General features: G+C 38.5%; 1 protein-coding gene across 8 annotated transcripts in view; it reads left to right on the top strand.

Moving 5' to 3' along the window:
* The window catches only part of TENM3 (teneurin transmembrane protein 3), a 586180-nt gene that overhangs the window by 545015 nt on the left and 17317 nt on the right, over positions 1-23848 (top strand). For 7 of the 8 annotated variants that reach the window (XM_033104318.1, XM_033104317.1, XM_033104313.1 and 4 more), the window contains 5 exons: positions 1156-1388; positions 2484-2638; positions 3416-4290; positions 21301-21476; positions 22722-22957. In XM_033104318.1, coding sequence (XP_032960209.1) covers positions 1156-1388; positions 2484-2638; positions 3416-4290; positions 21301-21476; positions 22722-22957 — 1675 coding nt within the window. The remainder of the gene's footprint in view (positions 1-1155; positions 1389-2483; positions 2639-3415; positions 4291-21300; positions 21477-22721; positions 22958-23848) is intronic. The other variant, XM_033104316.1, reaches the window with a different exon arrangement.

The following is a 23848-nucleotide window of genomic DNA, read 5'->3' as shown; positions in this document are numbered from 1 at the left end:
TTGCTAGGTGGGAAGGGGCTGGGATGGATGAGAAGGTAAAGGGGTTAGAAAATACGAATTAGTAATCACAATATAGCCACAGGGATATGAAATACAGTTTGGAGAATATAATCAATAATGTAAATATTTTGTAGGGCATCAGATGGGCACTGGACTTATTAGGGAGACCACTTCATGGACTGTGTAGATGTCTGACCACTGCACTGTATACCTGAAGCTGAAGCTGAATAATATCGAATGTCAACTATAATTATATATATATAAAATATATATATATGGACACAGGATGTGGAGTACAACATAAGAAATAGAGTCAGTGGAATTGTAATGGCTGTATATGATGTCAGAAGGGTAGTAGATTGGGAGGTTATCACTTTGTGTGGGGTGTAAATGTCTAACAATTACGTTGTTTTATACACCCGAAAATCAATCAATCAATCAATCAATCAATTATTCAATCAATCTAGCTGATGGATCTACCATTCTGACACACTGTGTGTGTTAGGCCACCGACTGAGCCTACCTCCTGTACCTTAATGACCTCATTTTATAGAATTTACCCTGTAGCTCAGGACAAATACTGTGACTACAACGTGTTACATTTCTGCATTCTGATAGAGCAACCAGACATGCTACATTTTTTTCAGGGTCAGGTGTTCATTTTGATTTGGTTTTGTAGGAAGAAAACAGGAGAATTCCCTATGATGAGGTACAAGTGAAATTACAAATATATTGGATTTCACTGGAGAGTTTGATAGAGATAACCTTCCCCTGGAATTAACTTTATGTCTGTCACTCAAAGGCAATTTATTAAGGGCTTTGCATCAAACCAAAAAGATTTGGAGAATTTGTTTCTTTTAGGCTAGAAGCATTTTGCCTACTAAAGGTAATTATTTTTAAGATGGCTGTTTTAATAAATATTTAAATCCTTAGCAACAGGCAAGGAAGGAAAACAATCATACCAGAGATGGCTACCAATTCTTTTCAGTCATTCTTTTAGGTCATTATTAAATATGCTATTCATTTTCCAATCTTTGATAATGGATGTCAGTGTATAATCCGTTTCTCAAGATCTGTTTTATTTTGCTTGTAATTTCTCTCTGCCTATTAGGAGTAACTCTCTTGTGATGTTTATGTATGATCCGTTTTTTACAGCAGCAACCCAGCTCACAGATACTACCTTGCAACCGATCCGGTCACAGGAGATTTGTATGTTTCTGACACTAACACCCGCAGAATTTACCGCCCAAAGTCACTTACGGGTGCAAAAGACTTGACGAAAAATGCTGAAGTGGTTGCAGGGACAGGGGAGCAGTGCCTCCCATTCGATGAAGCCAGATGTGGGGATGGAGGGAAGGCTGTGGAAGCAACACTCATGAGTCCCAAAGGTACTGACTTTTATCAATGTGGGGGTTTCTTTTTATTAAAAAAGAAAAAAGGTAGAAAATCCCGTTGGTGCCTGATTGTGTTTAATGCTGAGGCTAACATTTTATCCTCAGCTGTGTTCTGGAAAGCTGGTTCACATCTAGTGTTTTTAAAAGCCTTTTAGCGTGAAACTGCTAGAATCCTAAGTTGATTGTACAGTAAATATTAGGTTCTTGGCATTTTTTTTTATCATCATACCATTTTTTTCAACTTTTCGAAGCATAAAGTAGCCACTCTATGTTATTCAGGTCACATCCTGTTAAACTTCAAGGAAGTACCCAAATTCTTTCATTGTCCTGGAATTTCTTTGTCATGAATGAGTCCCAGGCCTCTTGAAAAACCATCACTAAGCAACCCCATTAGCCCTCGCCCAGTTTGGAGCTATTAAACTTCTGTTTCTATGCCATGGGAAAAAATGCTTGCTGTGAAGAATTTCTAGAGGTAACAAGGGATACAATTCTACGTGATAAAGGTTTCTAGCTTTTACACAAATCAGGACTGACTCCTTGCTCATGTATTATGCCATTCATTACAATAGTTTTGGTTTAGGGCTTTATTTTCTTTTTCATGATAGCTAGCAACTATTATGTGAACAAGAACTAGAAAAAGGTATTGGTTATACTGAATTATTCATAATAGCAAATTTCGTTGTAACAAGGTCAACAAAACACTAACCTTGGCTTAGATCTCTTTTTGTTGGAAGATAGTTGCTCTAAGTTCAGTGTAACAGAATTTGACCTATTTCTATAATTTATAGACAGCACTATACAGACACTGTAATTTTGTATTTTAAATACAGGTACTACGTATTTGATTCACACAGAAAGTGGAAATTCTTACAAATTTGGTTTATTTCTTAATTACATTTTACATTAATTTATATTGTAAATGCCTATGTTGGGTTTTTTTACTAATGTGTTTGTAATCTACAATCCTACCTGTTACCTTTCACCCATGTTATCACTGGGGTTAAATATTGAATTTAATGATGGGCCTAAAAGTTTAATCAAAGTAATCATTTCTGAAAACTTAGTAACACTTACTTCTCTTGGATAAAGGAATGGCAATTGATAAGAACGGATTAATCTACTTTGTTGATGGAACCATGATCAGAAAAGTTGATCAAAATGGAATCATATCAACTCTCCTGGGCTCTAATGACCTGACTTCAGCCAGACCTTTAACTTGTGACACTAGCATGCACATCAGCCAGGTAGTTAAAATATTAAGCTGAATTGTTTGTTTTTCCTCTAAGTGACTTGATTTACTATGTCAGTAGACTGTGATGGCGCCATATTAAACTGCATATACCATGTGTGGCAGTAGTTGTGATAAAGTTGTTCATTAAATGTATCTCAGGAGCTAATAAAAAGGTATTTTCTTCTATACTTGTGCATTTGATGAATTCAGTGAGATACAGAACAATTATCACCAAGAAATGCTAAGCATTTGTAATAAAATACCAGTAAAGTAGCAGCATGCAAATATTCCAAAAAGAACCAACCAGCTTAAATCTCTAATCCTTTGAATGCATGAGCTTCTTAGGTAGTAGAGAGAACCCACTATGATTAGTCCAAAGGGACTTACATTCAAAATTAGGAATTTTACTATTGGCCTGATTGAAAACAATAGAACACTAATGTATGCATAATGTAAAAAGCCCTGACATGTGGTGGTTATTACTGCTAAAAGGAACATATGTGTTCGTATCTCACTGATATTTAGTAAATCACTATTAAGAGTTTCATTAGCTGTTTGGCTGTAACTTGGAAATCTTTTCGATAAGCTGCATTTTTAAATAAAATGTTATTTCCTACAGTTGTTTTCACTCAAGATCTTCGAGTTTATTTTACTGTAGGTATTAAAAAAAAACAATTTTAAAACAAGTTATCAAATTAAGGGTAATTTCACCAAATGTTCTAATTTACTCTACTGGCAAATTCACTGCAATATAGTAACTGACTAAGCAGACCATTTCTTTTTTATTAAGGTACGTCTGGAATGGCCCACTGACCTAGCCATTAATCCTATGGATAACTCCATTTATGTCCTGGACAATAATGTAGTTTTACAGATCACTGAAAACCGTCAAGTACGCATTGCTGCTGGACGGCCCATGCATTGTCAGGTTCCAGGAGTGGAATATTCTGTGGGGAAGCACGCAGTTCAGACAACACTGGAATCAGCCACTGCCATCGCTGTGTCCTACAGTGGGGTCCTGTACATTACAGAAACGGATGAAAAGAAAATTAACCGAATAAGACAGGTCACAACGGATGGGGAGATCTCCCTAGTGGCTGGAATACCTTCAGAATGTGACTGCAAAAACGATGCCAACTGTGACTGTTATCAGAGTGGTGATGGCTATGCCAAAGATGCCAAACTTAGCGCTCCGTCTTCCCTCGCTGCTTCTCCAGACGGTACCCTGTACATCGCAGATCTAGGAAACATCCGGATCCGCGCTGTGTCAAAGAATAAGCCTTTACTTAACTCAATGAACTTTTATGAAGTTGCCTCTCCAACTGATCAAGAACTCTATATCTTTGACATCAATGGTACTCACCAGTATACCGTAAGTTTAGTCACTGGTGACTACCTGTACAATTTTAGCTACAGCAATGATAACGATATCACTGCTGTGACTGACAGCAATGGCAATACCCTCAGAATTAGACGGGACCCGAATCGGATGCCAGTTCGAGTGGTGTCTCCAGATAACCAAGTGATATGGTTGACCATAGGAACAAACGGATGTTTGAAAAGTATGACTGCTCAAGGATTAGAATTAGTTTTGTTTACGTACCATGGCAATAGTGGCCTTTTAGCCACTAAGAGCGATGAAACTGGATGGACCACATTTTTTGAGTAAGTATGTCAGAATTCTACTCACATTATAAAATACCGTGATATAATAATGTAATCTAAAATCGTAATAATGTAATCTTAAAGGGATCCAGGTTGAAGGGAGCCTGGAGCTTCTATAATGTTGGCTCCATTCTGAAAAAGAAGACAAAATTAGACTCAGGGCCTGGGAAAGGACCCATGTAAGTGAGGAGCCTTGAAGCTTAAGTTTCATTATCATCATGGTAAATCTGCCTCTGTCTAAGGATTAACGTGTTGCTTGATGATGCTCTAGCATATTAGTAGCAAACCTTTTGAGAATATACTACAGCTTTGGTTTTTAGGCATAAACCATTTGGGTTTACATTTGCCCACGTGATAAGACTGACTATGTTGAGAGCTGCCACTGAAGAGGAATTTTAAAAATATTTACAATGAACTTGGCTAATTATTATATCGGTACTACAAATGTTATTCATTTTTTTATTTACGTTTCAATTATAGTTGACATACAATATTATATTAGTTTCCAGTATACAACATAGTGATTAGACATGTATACAACTTACAAAGTGTTCACCCTGATAAGTCTAATACCCATGTGACTCCATACATAGTCATTACAATATTGCTGACTGTGTTCTCTATACTGTACTTGACATCTCCTTGACAATTTTATAACTGCCATTTTGTACTTTTTAATCCTTTCACCGTTTCCCCCTGCCCCCCAACTACCTTCCCATCTGGCAACCATCAATTTGTTCTCTGTGTCTATGAGTTTGTTTCTGTTTTATTGGCTTTTATTATTTTGTTTTTTAGATTCCACATGTAAGTTAAATCATATGGTATTTGTCTTTCTCTGTCTGTCTTATTTCATGTAGCATAATACCCTCTAGATCCCTCCATGTTGTTGCAAATGGTAAGGTTTCATTCTTTTTTATGGCTGAGTAGTATCCCATTGTATATATGTACCACTTCTTTATTCAGTCATCTATCAGTGAACACTTAGGTTGCTTACTTATCTTGGCTATTGTAAATAATGCTGCAGTGAACATAGGGATGCATATATCTTTTCGAGTTAGTGTTTTGGATTTCTTCAGATAAATACCCAGGAGTAGAATACCTGGGTCATATGGTATTACATTCTTTTAATTTTCTGAGGAAACTCCATACTGTTTTCCATGGTGGCTGCACCAGTTTACAATCCCACCAACAGTGCACAAGGGTTCCCTTTTCTCCACATCCTCACCAATACTTGTTGTCTACAGATGTATTAATGATGGCCATTCTGACAGGTGTGAGGTGTATCTAATTGTGGTTTTAATTTGCATTTCCCTAATGATTGGTGATGTTGAACATCATTTATCTGTTGGCCATCTGTATGTGCTCTTTGGAGAAATGTCTATTCACATCCTCTGCCCATACAAACATTTTTTTTTTAATTAAAGTTTATTGGGGTGGACAATTGTTAGTAAAGTTACATAGATTTCAGGTGTACAATTCTGTAATACATTATCTATAAATCACATTGTGTGTTCAGAACCCAGAGTCAGTTCTCCTTCCATCACCACATAGTTGATCCCCTTTACCCATATCTACCACCCTCCTCGCCCCTACCCTCTGGTAACCACAAACATTATTCTTATCCAATAGAAAGGCTTAACTTTTTATAATCAGTTACTAGAGAATCTAAATTGTACTTAAAAGAACCTTACCACTAAATGCAAATCAGGAATTGCTGATCACTCTGAAAGTATATGAAAAAGTATGAGGCCCACCCAGCCAGAGTACGCTACTAAATATGTGGAGTAGTGGCCCAGGCAGTGTGCAGTTTGAACAGTCATATTTTGCGAGGTCAGTCATAATGAAATGAAAATTAGCCATTATATATTTTATGGTATATGTACTTTGCAGTGAATGCATGTGTAAAATCATTTTCGATGACTTGTTTGCTGCACAAACCATAAGGGAAAATTAGATATACAGAGATGGCATGTTGACAAATGCAAAATAGTTCTTGAAATGAATATTGACTTCCTTAGTATGATTTTTATAATGATATGCTGAAGCAAACGTATTTCCTGTAGGAGCATACCTCTAAATTTTTATGAAAGTCAGTAGAAAAAATGATCCAATATACAAATATTTTTGTACAACTTTTCTGGAATGGGTCATATACGTAAAGCTTAGTTCTCTGGTCACTGGAATTGCTTTTCTTTTTTGACAGATTCCCTTTTAATAAAATGAATGTTACCCAGCAGCATGATTTTGTCAAGGGAACAAACCTTTCAACTGAATTACATTAAAATTCTGGTCTTAACATTCCTTTTGCTCATTTTAGGATCGCAATAGGAAAGGAATAAATTGGAAGTTAATGGAAAGCACTTCCTTTGCACCATTTTCAAAGTGATAGCAGGCTATATTGCCAAAGAAGCAAAAAAAAAAAAAAAAAAAGTACAGAAAAAGTGCTCCCATCAGATGCGACTGGGCAGGAGAGCTGCTCTGATTATAAGATCTTCAGGAAATGATGGTGGCATTGGTAGGGTTTCAATTTAGTTGAAAGCAAGGGGAAAAATAGAGAAATAAGTTTTTGGTACAGTCTAGGACCCAAGCTCTGCTCTGTGGGCCATTTTTGAGTGTGTTCTTATTTGTTCCCTGGAATTGATACCACTCAAAATTTACCATGTGGGTTACTGCTGATACATGAACTTCTTGCAGCACACACAGTGGTTTACTTATGACCTGCAAATGAATTTTCATCAAGTTTGGAAAAGGATATGCTCTACTGCTGGAGTTAGTATAAACAAATTTGGAGATTTTTACCTTTTTTTTAAATTGTGGTGCACCAAGAAAACACATTTCTCTGGTAACAAACACCCTCCAAAAAATTCAGGCTTAGTCAAGAATCAGCACGGCAGCTAAAGCAGAGGCTGACTTGGCAAGCCAATTGTGTGAATATAATGGGCAAGCATTGTTTTAAAGAATAAACGTTTTTAATTAAACATATCACAATCATATGTTCACTGATACAACTCATGACATATCATTTTTAAAGTATATCTATTAAGTCTTATAACTAGATAAGATACAATAAAGGCAACTATTACAAAATAAAGTTTTTCTTTAATACTTCAGCAAATTTAAACCTCAACACAGAGTACTTAACCTAATTCTGAATCATCATGTCTGAATGAGAAATGATCGTTTGTTTTTTTCCATACATTGTTATAATTTGGCTGTGAAAGAGCCAGGGCCCACCTCTTCTAAGAGTGAGAAACTCTAAAACACTTTCCTCAGTAAGTATGGAAAAGAAGGGAGGGGAGCGTCATTATCAGGCAGCCCCTGCAAAGCATGGTACTTGCTGTTCTGACAGAGTGGCACATTTTGTCTGGGAAGTTTGAGATTGTTGATGGATGACCGCAACCCCCATCCCTGCTCATCAGAGCCTTGACAACAATAGTCTTTGTTTATTATATCCTAACTTGGACACGTTGAGTGGATGTGAGTTCCCAGTGGAGCCCACGGGAACTCAGAATCTTTGTCAGACTTTCTCGGTGTTTGTAGTCACTGGTGGGCTGGCAGATGCCCGGAGTGCTAGTACATATCTGTAAGTTTCCTTCCGATTTTGGTAGTACTGCGTGTCTAATTTAGACCTTTCAAAGTTACTTAAATTTTCATAAAGAAGGAATGTAAAGGTTTCACAATGGTCAGAGTTTTGCCAAAACCATGAGGAGATTGTGAAAAGAAGCACCATTCCCAAGTTAAAAACACCTGTTTTCACTGGCTCTCATGACACCCATTTCGTGGAGCTGATACTAGCTCATAATCATCTTTCTGCCCAAATACCTTACAAGAGAAATTAAACTTTTCAGCTCAAATTCCCATTTGTATATGCACAGCTTTCTAGCTAGCCTAGTGTCTAAAAAGCCTTGAGAGTAAAGCTTTATAGCATAGAAACAGATGGGAAAAGACCTGGAATCAATAAATTTTCCTACTGATAAAGGGATCATTGGTATAGTTTCTATTAAAGAAATTTAAAAAGAGAACTAGCTCAAATTACTTACATGTTTTTATTTTACTTTTTTTCTCAGTACAAATTTTAGTTTACCGTTAGCATGTCACGGTATTGCTGTGAGTATAGAATGAAATTTGAAAGTGTTTTATACAGTGCAAACTATTTAATTATCTTTGTGGCTCCCACAACTCCTGGAATGCTGTAATGCATATAGAACTCTCCCAACAGCTATTTGTTGGATGAAGGAATAGAGGCATAAACCAAAGACGTAGACACATGAATATTTACATGTAGAGAAGAATCTGATAAAACCTATAGCTGGGTCTGGTCAAGTCTCCATGGAAAGGGTCCCACATAAATACTCACTTGCTTTCTGAGATCGTCCATACCTCTCTGTACCAGTGGTTAATGCTGAAAATACTAACACTTCCATTTTTGTTGCTGATCTTTTTATAATAGATTTACCCAGTATTACATGTTTATTCACTTTCTTTTGCTTTATACAATAAGGACTTCCTCAGGTGGTCTTATTATTAAAAGAATTAGCAAAAAATATGACTTCATATTGATAGCACTTTCCTCTGAAATGTCAGTGTTAAGGAGTTAAAGAGTAAAAACAGAAAACATTTCCTGTGCAAAATGCAGTTAAAATATTGTACCTGGTGTCAGAAAGAGTGATTCTAGGAAAAGAAAACCTGATTCCCAACCTGAGAATATTATCAGTTATAAAATTGACAAGGATAACTTTTTATGGTACACAGATAGTTTTTAAAGCACACAAACCTTCCTTTCATTTTCTTCTTGGCAGCAGTTTCTCTCTATGTACTTGTAATTATTATGTCCCTATTGTGATTTGTTAGAGAAGGGACCAATATCCTCAGACGTGCTGCTGGATGGTATGATAGGAAGACTACAGTGAGTATGAGATGGTTTATAACTTAGCTTTGAAATCTCCGAGTTAGACGAATATGTTTCATGAACTAAATAATTATTTGTTACTGAATGAATCAGCCATCTTGTCCAAGATTTCCTCTTCCATTAACGTGCTGGGCAGTGATAGGATGTCCAGCTAGCTAAGAGGGTCTCTTTGTGTGATGACACTGTGCTAAGCCTAGTTACTCCCTTCACTTAGTATTAGGGACTATCTCATGCTGCTTTTCATACCATTTAAAAACAATTATCCCATGTTACGATTCTTTAGCTAGAGTAATTTCAGGGAAACCAAAAAGATCTCACCTGCTAAAAATGTATTATTTAAAAAGTTCATACCCAAAGCGAAACCACAATTCTTATACTTGAATGCACACAAAAGCAAATCCAGTATATTGAATCGGGCAACAGAATAAATTATTTAATAGTAAATGGCACTTCACAGTTCTCTGCTTGCTTACCCCCATAAAATACAAATCATTTAGGCATAGTAGAGGCTCTTCTGTCTGGTTAAAGAAGACAACGTAAAAAAACAAAAAATAAAGCCACAAGTTCTGGCTGATGTGCACACTTCCAGGTCGGTGACAGTTTTTCTATCCTGGGACTTGGAATATGTGGAGCTTTTATATTTGTGGAACTGACTCTGTGATCTTCTGTGAGCTATATTCAGATTTACAGAGCAAATAAATGAGTTTTAGCTTTTACACATTTATGTAGGTATATATGGGTCTCCAGCTTCTCATTTGGGTGCTTTATTGTCCCTCATTCAAGCTTAGCAATTTCAGAAAGAGCTTCTCAACCATTTCTTTATAATGAATTTAACTCTGTGCCCACGGCAAACCCACGACTCCCACTGACACCAGTTCTGATACTCAGGGAGAGAATCAAAGAAAGGATCTCAGAGGAGGAGAGATAGGCAGTGTGAGGCGGATCTGCTACAAATTCAAAACAGTGTACAGAAAGCACAGATAATTTGGAAAACTCAGTGACAATTATTCCACATTAGAAAAGATGTGTCCATTCTCGGTGACATTGAATCATGTCTAAGTAGCCTGACAGCCTGACATCGGTGCCATGTTGTTCTCCTTATATGTGTGTTACTGTAACAGCTTCTGATGTTACCAAAATTATAGAGGCATCTTCCACAGGACCAAACTGAGAGAATAACCTTTCCTTCAATAGATATCTGACATCCAACCCTAAACACTCAAACGTTGAAACCACATTTCATTGTTGTCTCTGCCAAAAACTGCATTAAAAATAAAACACCCATTTTATAAATACTTATCTAAAAATGGTGCTCGGCTCCTCCCCACCCCCCTTTATTTCCCTTTCTCTTACTCTCTTCATGGAAGAAAATATTTGGGACATTAAGAATGATTTTTAAGAGATTTTATCAGCAGATCACTTAAAATCATGGGACAATGCTATGATTGATTTTCATTTTTGCTATTTTGTTTAATTGTTTAATAATTTTGCTTCAAATTTTTAACCAGAATGTGTATTCTCGACATATCAGTAAAAAAAATGTGATGAAAGTAGCTGCCGTACATTTCAAACATCAACTCAGGACTACGATAATACTGTTATTAATACCTGTTTAATCCAATTTTCTTCTGCAGTCTTGTTTAGAGAAATAGTTCTGTTCAGGTTTCAAAGCAGAATGGGAAATGGGGAAATTGTATGTTATTCAGATTATTCAGAAATAATCCCAGAAAAAAAAATGAATAAAAACAGATTCACCTGATTTTTTTCTACATATCTCAGTACATGATAAAATATAAAATATCTTAGTATAATTTGCAGGATATCAATAGTTGTGGAGCTACATTAACTCTTTCAGTGCATTCCATTTAGCAGATGAACGTGCTAGATGTGCTAAATTGCCCCATAATGGTTCAAGAGTAAGAAAATGCAGCTTCCAAAAGTGTCGAATTCCCGGTTTACACTAATTACGTGACTGTGTGAATTAGACAGTTGATCTGATAGCCTCGTAGTTGTGTGCGTCAGCAGCTTCCCTTGCACACTGATTATCCAATGGTTTACCCTAAGACTGAGTTATACACCAGCCATTTTAAAGGATTGTTTGAAAACAGGGCAAGAAATTAACACATTGCCAACCAGGAAAAGGGAACTTTTTATTTATTTATTTTACAATCACAGGACTGAAAATCGACAGTTGGGTATTGTTTCGAGACCTATTGGCATCTCCGGCCCATTCTAATCATATTAAAATAAAAGCAAACTGCAGCAGCCCTCACTCCTGGCTACCCTAACCACTCAGCCTCCCAGAGAAAGCCCCTTGCCTGCATGCCAGCATCCTGCAGTGGTTTCAGAAGGTCCGGAGACTGCAAGTGCAGAACTAATGTGGACACTGTTCTTTCCTGACCTCCTCCAGGGTTGTGGGAGGCCATCTGTGAAGGCGATAAGATGACTCGGGATACCCTCCACACTTCTAAGGTCACCCCAATCCCGCACTGAATAGCCCTCCCATCCATCATCACTACCACAGCTCGTCAATACACACTCACACACTTCAAAACACGTTTCATCGACCTCAGTCCATCCCGAAGTTTGGTCAATCTGTGGTTCTTCAAGTGAGACCCCCAAAACTTCTGCGAAATGGAGATGTAAAAAAATACGACTTTATAACTCTGGCTGGAAACTAGATTTTGTCCCCGTAAATCTATTTAAGAATGTGTCTTATATAATTAAGATTTTTTTGTGTTTTTCATCTCTCAGCCTTTTAAGGAAAAATAGTATAAAAAGCATCTAAAGTGTATCTAAAGGGGTAGTTAAATACTTAACTTGAATGAATATATGTCAAGCATGAGCTAGACATAGGAAGACCTCATTCTATTTCAAACTCTAGAAAAAGAAGGAAGGAACTGAGTTCTAATAAGCGTAAATCTCTGAAATTAGAAGAAAGTTCTTTATGCATAGATGATGTTTTTAAACTCGATCAGTTAGAGTTATATTAACAAAAGAAAGATTGCAAAAATGTTGCAATCTTAAGAAGTAAAATGGCTGAGTACATAAATGCAGCAGACAATTCCTACACAAACCAAGAAAGAGGATGACTAAATCTTAAACTTTTAAGACCTGGAAGAATGAGTTTATGCCGTGGTTATTTATAATCTAGAATTAGTGAGAAAGGTTATATCTGCAGGTTAGCTTCATGTACATGCCTGTGCATATTCAATTAAACATTAGTTCATTCCTGCCTTAATAATTAATAAAGAGTTCTGCTTTTTTAAACTTATTTTTAAAGTATACTTCATTCTCCTTAACACAAAGGTGTACCCACAGACAGGATTAGTCCCATTTGGGACTGGTCTAGGTAACAGCCCCCCAGGGAGACCCTTTTGCCAAAAGCAGTTACTCTGCCTGAGATCATGAATGTCGTTAAAGAAAGTGAAAGTGTGTTACTGTTACATTGCAAAGGCACACCAACGGGCAAATTATTGAATTATTTCAAACCTTATAGTCATTTTGTCCCATAAGCTGGGAATTTTGTCTGTGCCCTTTATTTCCCATGTACCCACTAATTTCCTGGCATTCACTTATTCACTGATACTTATTCATTCAAAAAGAATTTATTACGTGCCAGGTACTGGTGTTCGGCACTGGAGAATGCAGAGCTCAGAGACGCATTCCCTCCTTTCAGGAGCTCAGAGTCCACTGAGGGAGACAGAGAAGTAAATAATTCTAGTGTGAAGTGCAAAGATAGAGTTTTTAAACGTGCTGTGAGGAGGGTCGTCTAAATCAGGTTGGGGATTAGGGACAGACATGAGGCAAGCAAACTTCCCAAGGGGGTAAAATCATAAGCTTGGTCTTGAAAGGTATGAATAAAGGTTAGCAAGCAGGAGTAGTTTTTCAGGCTGGAAGAAAGCATTTCCACAGGAGGCAGAGCGTGGCTGGTTTTGGAATGAACATTAGCTCAGAGCATAGAATGCGTGTGGGGAAGAGAGAAGATGAGACTGGAAAGGGAGATCACAGTTCTGATCAAGTGGGGCTCCACTGGCGTGTCTGGTGGCTCTTTCCGCCTGGGTACACAGGGCTCTTAAAAAGGAGTTTACAGGGAAGTGACGTGGTCTGTCTGGTGACAGTACAAGGATGGATTGAAGGTAGAAGAGTAACAGGGCTACAGAAGGGCGGTGAGGAGTAAGGAGGCAGTAAATCTAGTTCAGAAATGCAGGCCTGAACCTAGGATGAGCACCAAAATTACAGAAAAGGAGGTATCTTCATCCTTAGGAGATGAACTAATACTCAGTGACTGAATGTAAGAGGCGAGGGAGAAGGAGGATCACCTCACGTAGGTGACTTCGTGGGTGGGGAAATAAGGCAAGAAGCAGGTTGGCAGACAAATGATGAGTTCAGATTTGGAAATTATGAATTCGAGGTTACCATTAGGACGGTTTACATGTGGTCCAGCATGGCTGCTTCAAACTTAATAGAAGCCAATTCCAGAGATGTGGACGTGAGAGCCATGGCAAGAACTAAAGCCATGAGTGTGAATGAAATCACACTGAAAAGGAATGTGGAAGATCTAGTTAACAAGGGGGGACAAAGTGTGCACATACGAAGTGGCACGCTGGAGTTTCCTGCGGCTCAGTAGTAAAGACAGTACCTGTGTTAATACTTTAGGGTCCACCTTCTACTACCGGATACCGTATCCCTAATTTTTTGGAACCTTCAAATCTGTGCCTCCCTTTGTACATTACATCATTTTCTATCGTTTTTTCCCCTTTCTTTACTCCCTTTTGCTCCTTCACTGCCCGAGTTTGCCTATTCCTCTGCTTTCCCTTACTCCTCACACTTGGCACAATATTCATTTTTTTTTTCTCTTCAGGCTTGTTATGAATAGACAACATTTTAGTTGGATTTTGAATCTATCCACTTCTGCAATTGTTTCCACTTGCAATTCTTTCATATTCACTTCAGTTTCCCAAATCATTGACATTTCATTAGTTCCTTGATACCACTTTCTTTCTGTTCCTTTTCTGAGAGACAGCACAGGCCTTGGACTTGCAAACCTAGGATCACGTACTGATTTTGTCACTTCTCATGGTGTGACTTCAGGCAAATCACAGCACCTCTTTAAAATTCTGTGCCTTTACCTGTAAAAGGAAAGCCTTCTTAATCATTAAAATTCCTTCCTACTCTGAAAAGTCTACGATGCTAATATTTCTCCCCAACTTTTCATAAGCCCCTGTCAAGGCTTATTTCAAAAGAAACATCATTTAACAAATTACCAAATTTCCTTTGCTAAAATAGTTAGGCATATTGCATTTTTATCAAACCTGATATCTTGTATATTATGCTAGTGCTAGTAATAGCACTTTATAATAATAAATTAGATTTCTCTTTCCAAATGGGCTTCCTACTCTCTAAAAAAAAAACCACCTTTCCAATTAATCGTAAGTCTCCCAAATCCCCCTTTGTCTTCACTTACTGCACAGCCATCTCCTGGGTGGTGGTCTCTGTTTGGTGGAACAAGTGCCAGAATACAAAGAGGAAGACAAAAGAGAAGGACGGGTTTGTCCCCTTAGCCCGTCAGGGTCTCTTGGAATAAATCCAGGAGGATGAGGGAATGCACAGTTGTTTTACAGATTGTTTGAAACAAAAATTCCCCTTGACATCAGCTGTCTCAGAAGTCTACATTTCAAGACCTTCACAAGACTTGTTATCTAAACAAATTAGATGTGTCCTGCTCACATCAACTTTCCTTGGTCAATAAACAATTTTTTTTAAATGACTTCTACATGATTCTTCCCATAATGGTAGCTAACCCAGAATCCTTCAGACCCCAAAGCGAACTAATTCTGGAATGTCCTGATTTGCATGCCTTTAACACAAGGCCTCTGAATTTCAGAGCTGTGCATTATGGCTTTGTCAGTTCTCCCTGAGGCCGTAATGACTGTGTAAGGAAAAAGGCACTGGGTCACTTTTCTTGAATTCAGTTTTTGAAAGCTATGTCATGTCTGTGACCATCTATCATTAGGATCAACGTTCAGAGAAAGGGCTGAACCAGAGGTGAGGATCTGTCCTTGCCTATGTTCCTGAACTCTTGTTATCTGGGGCATTGGAAAAAAGGGAATAGTGGCTTGACTACAGACTATACTACCCTTTCTGGTTTTATGGAGCAAAGCACTGGTCAGAATTTGCCCCATCAGCAAGATCTGTGAATGAAATGCAATGCAACAAAGAAATTTAAATAGGTGTTAACCACCTCCCACCCCACTCTCCATCCCACCATGCAATTTTCACCCTTTCTAATCAAGATCCTTTTAGCACTTGAGACAGAAATCATGCAAAATAATTATTTCTTTTGTCTTTCTTATTTTGCATTTTCCCTGTCATTTTTGGTAGATAGCAGTCAGCTGAGTACCAGATGAACCCATCATTTAGCAGTTGTTTGATTGCTCTACTTACCTTAATGATGAAAGCATTTTGCATTTTCTACACAGAACCTGATTTTTGAGGATTTCCTACTGATAGCAATACTGCTGAATTCAAAGAAATTATAATTTGTCTATGAAATAATTATTAAGGTACATAAATCTCAGATTCATCCCTAGAATGCTTAAATGTAAATTCTTTTGCTATTAGTGTTACAAATCACATTATTGCTCTTAGGATTCCAAACCGATCCCCCTTAGAGGTTTGAATCAGGTTCTGTTCTGATTTTGCTGTTGGTGCACGTTCTTCATCAGGAATGAGGATCAAGGAGTGATTGATGCACGTGTTTTTGTTATGATCGGTTAGGAATTGTGTTCAGCTTTACACAATGACAGAGAAGAAGTTGTTGCACATTAGCATTATGAAAAAAAGCGTTTCCAGAAAGCTGGCAAGACTGAGGGAATTTGGGGGCGGGGGAGTTTGCTGATTGTTAAACTGTCAAAGGAAATTTAAATCTAAGGAACCCCAATAGGTGGAAGTAAAAATTCTCCCTCTGTGTACGGGGGACAGTGGGGGAAAAGACAGGTTAGGTAAATCTTTCATGCGAGTCCTTCCTGTGATTCAAGTGTGAACGCAGACAGAAGTACCCCCACTAAGCAGCTTTCAGGGGAGGATTATTCTGGGATGGCCCTGGGGAAGACACAGAAGAGCCAATCGTGACTAAACTTGAACATGATCCTATCCAGAGGCCTCCAGAATACACTCCAACCAACATCTTGCCTTCTCAGAACAGGCTGAGGTTGACAGGAGAAAACAGTCAGTGATAACATACGTTTAGCTAGCTCTCATTCACTCTTCTTAGGTGAGGAGAAGAAAGGTTTGGGAGAGAGGCACTGCCAACAGTATATAAGCAAATACACAAATCCGTCTCATCTTTCAGACAGACCAGGTCAGTGCCGGGCACGCTATACGCCTATAATCAGTGCAAGGGGCAAAACACATACTCTACCTCTCCAGAGCTATGATTTGTTCTCACGTCTGGTTTCCTTGCTTCTCTAAAGCTCTGCTCTGATTTACCCAGATTTTTCTCAAAAGCAGAAGATAATTTTAAAAACACAACATTTGATCAAAGAAGCCATTTTGTGGGGAAGCACTGAGGACAATAGATAATTCTGTTGTTGAATTTTAAAGAAAATTTTCGAGAACTGCACATTGTTTCCACTTGAATCAATTTGCAGTATCGATAGTCTATTGACATATGTGGGTAACAGTCTAAGTCAGCAAATTTTCTCTCAGTTCACGAACCACTAACGATGTTTAAGCAGAGAAATATTATCATAATGGTGTTTCAGAAGATTAACTTGGTATCAGTGAAGATGGGAAAGGCAAAAAGACCAGTTTTAAATCTAGGGCAGCTGTGGGAATGGGAAGATAAATATCCGAGAGATATTATGAAGGAAAAATGAAGAGTTGGGAACTGCGTGTCGATGAGGGGGACAGAGAGAAAATGTCAGGATGAGAACAGCATTTTCAACTGAGAATGGCTGAAGTTCTGGTCTCTGGGGCATTTGTCGATAATCCCACTGCTTAGAAAACTTGAAAAGAGATTTTTAAATATATACCACAAAGGCTAAAACAGCAAGTCTAGGCAAAAACACAATCAAAATTAAAAGACGAACAAATAGATACACATCAAATAAGGGCATCCCATCAGTGAAAGAGCAGAAGGTCATTAAGAGCTGGAGGGAGTTTGTCTTTTCCAGCGAGAGTCCTTTGTGAAGCGGGGTTAATCGGGAGCAGAAAGAATGTGCTGTGTTCTGAATTTGAAGCTGGGAGGCTAAGACCACATGAGAGGAGTGGAGAGCATGAAGTTGATGTTCTAGCCAGATTCCCTAGAGCCTGATGCATTGTAAATTCAAAAAGCTAATGAAAGAAAACTACATCTCAAATATACAAGCTGGGCAGGCAGGACAAGTTCACCACCAAGGCCAAGCAACAGTAAGTAAAGGCACCAAGTTGCACATAAGCAGAGACTATGTCCGGAGGCGTATGTTTGGTGGGAAGGCCTCTTTTAGTACCTAGGGCCCCAGTATTTCAGAGGGCAGTTGGACATTTGCTGGTGTGTTGTGTTTCTAATTTTGTCCAGGTAAAGGGTTCACCTGACATTTCTGAAAGTACCTGAAGTCATCCTTGACTACTTTTTCTTCTCTCACTCCCTCATCCAGAGTCCCCTAGTGATTTTAGTGTCTCTCATCTTGTTTTTATTTCTCTTGACCTAGGTGCTAATCTATAAAACAAGTTGTCACTGATCCACGCCGAAATGAAAAAATAATAATGATATGCAGAGAATTTTTTCATAAAGCTTTCCCTATTCGTTTTAAAGAACTGTCTCTCATCCTGAAGTTAGGTTCTTTCTGTCTTTGATATGTTTGCCTGGCCTTTCTTTCTGAAGTGATGGAGGTAACATAGGATCGTTGTTTATTTAAAAACCCTGTGTTGGCCCCTGATGTTTTTTTCCTGGTTGATAAAACCGGAAAGTCTGAGAAGCTCTCCCTGCTTGACATATCACCTTACCCTTCGGCTCCTACAGTGCTGCCATCACACTAGTCTGATTAAATCCTTGCTTCTTCCTTTACAACGTCCTTCAGCTCCCACAGTCGCCAATGATGAAATCTGCCCACGGCCTCCCTCTGCCCGCAGTGAACCCTACGTGGACCCTCCACTTCAGCCGGTCTCTTCCACCCCCTGACCTCACAGCCCCTCCGTCCTGACTCCTCCACACCCTCACCCTGGCGGTTTTCCTGGCTGGAATGCCGTCCCATGCCTTCTCTGCCTGTCTAAGTCCCGCATCTATTCCAAGGCTCCGCTTAGATACCCACCTTGATGTGGCCCTTTCTTCAGTACTCCAGCATGTCCGCATACCTGCCTGCACTGCAGGTGCCCTGGAGGTCTGTGCTACTCTCATGGCACTCGTTTTCAGTAGTTACATTTTCATATGTCTGACTTCTTTCCCCAACCAGACTCCTTTGTATCCATCATACCCTGTCACTGTAACTTGCACATAGAGCTGCTTCAGACTGGTGAGGCAGAAGCTCTGAGGGCCTTTCCACCGTGGCAGCTTTCCTGGCCTGCCTTGTGCAAGCATGTCAGCCCTTCTTAGTGCCTTAACTTCGATTCAGCCACTCCTCTGAAGGCAAAATTCAGAACTTCCAGGGGCTAAGCTGTGCAACTGGGCCACCAAGATCCCAGCTTAACCCGATGTCATTCTCATTGCACTACCTACAAAGGTTACTTGTATTTTTATTTCCCAAAGAACCAAAGGCTAATAGGTTAGAGTCTGAACGTGCAGCACCCTGTGCTCTGTCACAGGGAGCTCAGCATCCTGTGATGCGAAATGCCTACCCAGCAGGACATGGAACATGTGGTAAGCCAATGAAAGCAGAGGCAAAGGTTGGAGAAATGCTTTCTGCGGGAGAAAGGTGACATTTCCCACTTTAGATTGAATGGAGCTACAAAACATAAACCAGCCAAGGGGTTGAAAAAGGGCAGGTGAGTGACAGCAGCAAGAATGAATCAGCAGAGTGCTGGCAGGTGGCATCATCTATAGAAAGCCATATAGTTCTGCACTTTAAATCAAGCACTACTGTGATTTACACAGGGGCTAATGGGCCTGGGGTCCAGTGCGTGAAAGTTCCAGTCACAGCCTGACCAAGTCACCTAACCACATCATATTTTCTTTTTTCGATCTGTCAAATGAGGGGAGGAGATAAGGCAGCACTGAACTATCTTTTGTATAGGCGTCTTCCAAAGGATGTTCATGTCTTTAATACACAGTAACATGTTCTGCACATTATACTATGAGAAACGTTAGGTGAAGCAAGAATTACATCCAGGTTAAGATGTAACTTTAGGCTGGTTTTTGTCAATAATTCTGTATAAATAGACCTATGCATGTTTGTTTCTTCAGGAGTAATAATTTCTTCAAAACAGCAGTGACATCAGTAAACCATGCCAAGTTTCTTGCATTGATGCCTTAATCGGCTGTAGGCATTTGGGCCGGTGGGGAGAGGACGGAGTCTGCTTTTCTATTGCAGCTCTGCCTTTTGTGGGTCCAAACAATGATTGCACTTAATGGCACATTTGCTTCCTCTTCGCTTCTCTGTCGAGCGTCTCTTTCCTGAGTGCCCGTTCCTGCCGCTGGCTAAGCAGCGTGGCAAATTGTTGGAACAAGTCAGTTAGACCCACGATCTGACTGATATTGTCCCCACTGAATTCATGGGACCAACTAATCCCTGGGCCTGACCAGACGTCAGGGTCTCTCCTTCCTCCTTTCTTCCTTCCTATCTCTACCACCATTGCCCTTGCTGAATCTTCTCTACTTTTATTACCTAGAATCTTCTCCTAATTATTAACCACACTTTTCACAGCTAATTTTTTATACTCTAAAAGCCCTCTGTCCTTTTATTACCAAATATCATTTAAGTCCTTTTTTCTACCCTTTATTCCCCTGTCACCCCATATTTATACCCAATATTATTATCTTCTCCACTTTCTTCTTCCCCTTGGTAACTTGTTTTTCACTATTAAGATTCTTGTTCTATTAATTCTGCATCTGGGCTTATTTTAGGTAGGATATGATTCTTGTCTCCATTTCGCTCAGACCTTTTATTAATGAAGCAGCCTGGGTATCAGACTGAAATCCAAACTTAAGTATATTGTTGTCCCAAGGGAATAGTTTGTCGTCCAGAATTTGCATGTTTTTCTTTCTTCAAACCATAATGTCATTTTTGAAATTTTCTCTGGTGCTGCCACCAATAGAAAAGTCACCAAAAAAAAAAAAAAAATCAATTCTCTAGTAAAATGTGGTGTCTATGATGCATATTTATAATAATAGGACAGCTTTTTAAAATGTATCCTAACATTTAACTTATAAGTCCCTCTTATATTTATATGCTAAAAAAGTAAGTGTGTAATAAAAAAGCAAAGTATCATTGTCAGGATATATTACATCTCATTTCAGTAAACATAAATGATCATTCAAAATATCACCCCTTCCTCCAATGTCAGCATAAACAAGATAGATTACCACCATACCTACCACCATTGAAGTCCCAATTTACCATTATAAAATATGTTAATAACTGAGAAATAAGAAAGTATTTAAAAGACTTTATTCATTTGTTGAAGATGTCTCAAGATACTAAAAGAATATGTTTACATATGCAAATATATACATGTAGATAATACCTTTTTTAAAATATTGTATATAGATTCATACTGCACTGCCACAGAGAGCGTAAGTTAGTAAAACTTTAAAGACTGATATAATGGTGAATTAAATCTACTTTGTAGAAAATATGGAGAAATACTAAGGAATTTAATATCAGCAAACATGTTCCCTTTGAAACAGCAAATTAGATGTGCAGGAGGATTTTGGTCACACTTCAAAGAATAATATGCTGAGATGGAGAGCTATTCTGTTTACTCTTGCTCTCACCGGTGAGGTTTTTCTATGTTAAACAGGCTTTTGATTACTTCAAAGCATGTTTGAAGTCCTCACTCTGTATAGTTCCTGCACAAAGACAAATATTCTCCCAAATTTGTGCAGCTAATACTGCTGTGCATTATATTTATGAAAAAAACCTACCATGTCCTGTTTAACACCAAGTTAATGCCTTTTTATTTAGCTATGACAGCGAAGGTCGTCTGACAAATGTTACATTTCCAACTGGAGTGGTCACAAACCTTCATGGGGACATGGACAAAGCTATCACAGTGGACATTGAGTCATCCAGCCGAGAAGAAGATGTCAGCATCACTTCAAATTTGTCCTCAATTGATTCCTTCTACACCATGGTTCAAGGTATACATGAAAGCATCATTCTAAACTGTTATTTTTAAAATACCACTAGCACCCAAACAGAATGTGACAACCCCCATTTTCTAAAACGAACCAGAAGAGGGAAGGTGAAAATATAAACCTCTAGAAATATTGATGAAATAATCTAATGTCTACATGTCATGTTTATTTATATATATATACATATTATAAAATTACATAATGTGAAACAATATGTTAACTTGGAAACAGCGTCATTCATGTACATCATCAGACCCTTTTTGCGTCATCTTTCACAGTGTCCCCGAGCATATCATCTTTACTGCAATGGAAGTACAGTGGTTTGAGGCAGATCACTTTCTGAATCCATATGTGGTGCAGTATTTGAATCCACATGTGTTGCGGTCACTGGAAATTTTATCCCAGTTCTGAAGACCCTTTTAAGTAATATCTGGCCTTTCAGTGTCTTCCTTCTATAGACATATATATGCAGTATCTCCATCATGGAACGTTTGCCATATTCCTTTTTGATGTAATCTTGGAAAATGACAGTTGCAATTGTGAGGCCATAGCTCTAAGAATAATTACTAAATCTGAATTAAACTTCTTTGACTCGTTTTTGTACCAGTTCTGTCCGGTAATCTCTACAATCATCTGAAATTACTATTGCTTGAATTCATTTATTCCCGAAATGGTGCTATATTATGCAAAAATTTTAAATTGAGATATAGCCTACAATAGGAAAGTGGGTTTTTGTACCAAACGTAAGATGACTCCCTTTTTAAAGTCAATTTCAGGGGGAAGGTCACCTTACATTTTTGGGATACAAGGTATAGATTGTAAATCTTTTCAAAGTTCTTTGATAAAGGATACAGGGATGGAGTCTTGTAAGACATTAGGGGTGACACACCACCCTCCAAAGAGCACATACTTGGTTGGCTCTTTACAAAACATTTACTGCACATTCCATGGAGGTGGGGCCTCATTTATTTTGTCAGGCAAATAAGAAGAAGAAATCTATTAAAGTGGAGAAAGACTTCAAAGTCCCCTAAAGTTTTCCTTTAATATTCAGCTGAACTTGTTATAGAATGAAATGCCAGAAATCAAAGTTGTTTTGTTATTTTCTAAGAAGACATCTTTAAGCACTTTTTAGTTCCTCCTAAAGAGAGTTCAGTCGCCATTTTAGAAATTTATGTCACTTCTAGTGTTTCACTGACCAAGTGTTTAATCCGTATCTATAGTTCATGTTTTCTGTTTATTGTTTTTTAGATCAGTTAAGAAACAGCTACCAGATTGGTTACGATGGCTCCCTGAGAATTATCTATGCCAGTGGTCTCGATTCACACTACCAAACAGAGCCACATGTTCTGGCTGGCACAGCTAATCCAACAGTTGCCAAAAGAAACATGACTCTTCCTGGTGAAAACGGTCAAAATTTGGTTGAATGGAGATTCAGAAAAGAGCAAGCCCAAGGAAAAGTCAACGTCTTTGGTCGGAAGCTTAGGGTGAGTGTCAGAGGGCAGGTATCCGCTGCCTCTCCTCCATGCTGTGTCGTCGGCTGTCCGTGACCTGCCTCCTCTCACCTCCTCCCACCGTCATCTGTCCGGGGCCACACTCAGTGTAGCACCTTACCTTACAGCATGACTTACATCCAGCCATCAAGCCCTTAGATCATTTATAGTGAAAGCCAACTATTTGAGAAAAGGTTTTTCGCAATATATCTATAATGAAACATAAGTCTTCCCTAGGAAATTAGGAAATTGCATGTAGCACAATCTCAAATAGCCTGGCTGTCAACTGATTCTTGTTTTACTAATATTATCTTAATATCTTATACTTTCCTGTTACCCACTGCGGAGGGATGGAGATAAGAAAGAATTGGCTTAAATATTGAAAGTTTTCCAACTCATAAATATGTATATTGAAAGAGATGGGCTGGCCACTGAAAGATGGATTTTTTTCTTTGCATTCTCAATATTTTTAAAGTACAGTTGGGCACATAGAAGAGGATCGACGTCAGAACCTAACTGTTGCCTCCTCACTATTGATTTATATTATTTTTAGGAGAAATGTACTATTTCTCATTATGCTAGTGTACTTAATCTTTGCAAAATGTTCTCTGCATTGCCTTGCTAGGTGTTTTTTTCTCCCTCTCACACTGTGGGCCAAATATATCTAGGAAGGAAGCTGTGATTTATGGCACCTATTTGGTGAAGACAACATGAAGTACTAAAACACAAGTTACAAGAAAACCACGTTCAGACCACTATAAACTGAACCTATTGGTAAACAGATGTCAGCTTATCGGATAATTGCAGATAACTATTCCTACCATTGCTTCCCTTGCCTTTAAAAACAAGTACATAAAATGAAGGCGGGAGAGAATAAAACATGGA

Source organism: Rhinolophus ferrumequinum, chromosome 4 (assembly GCF_004115265.2).
Source record: "Rhinolophus ferrumequinum isolate MPI-CBG mRhiFer1 chromosome 4, mRhiFer1_v1.p, whole genome shotgun sequence".
In the NCBI taxonomy this organism is placed as follows: domain Eukaryota; kingdom Metazoa; phylum Chordata; class Mammalia; order Chiroptera; family Rhinolophidae; genus Rhinolophus; species Rhinolophus ferrumequinum.
This window is presented reverse-complemented; position numbering and strand designations above follow the sequence as displayed.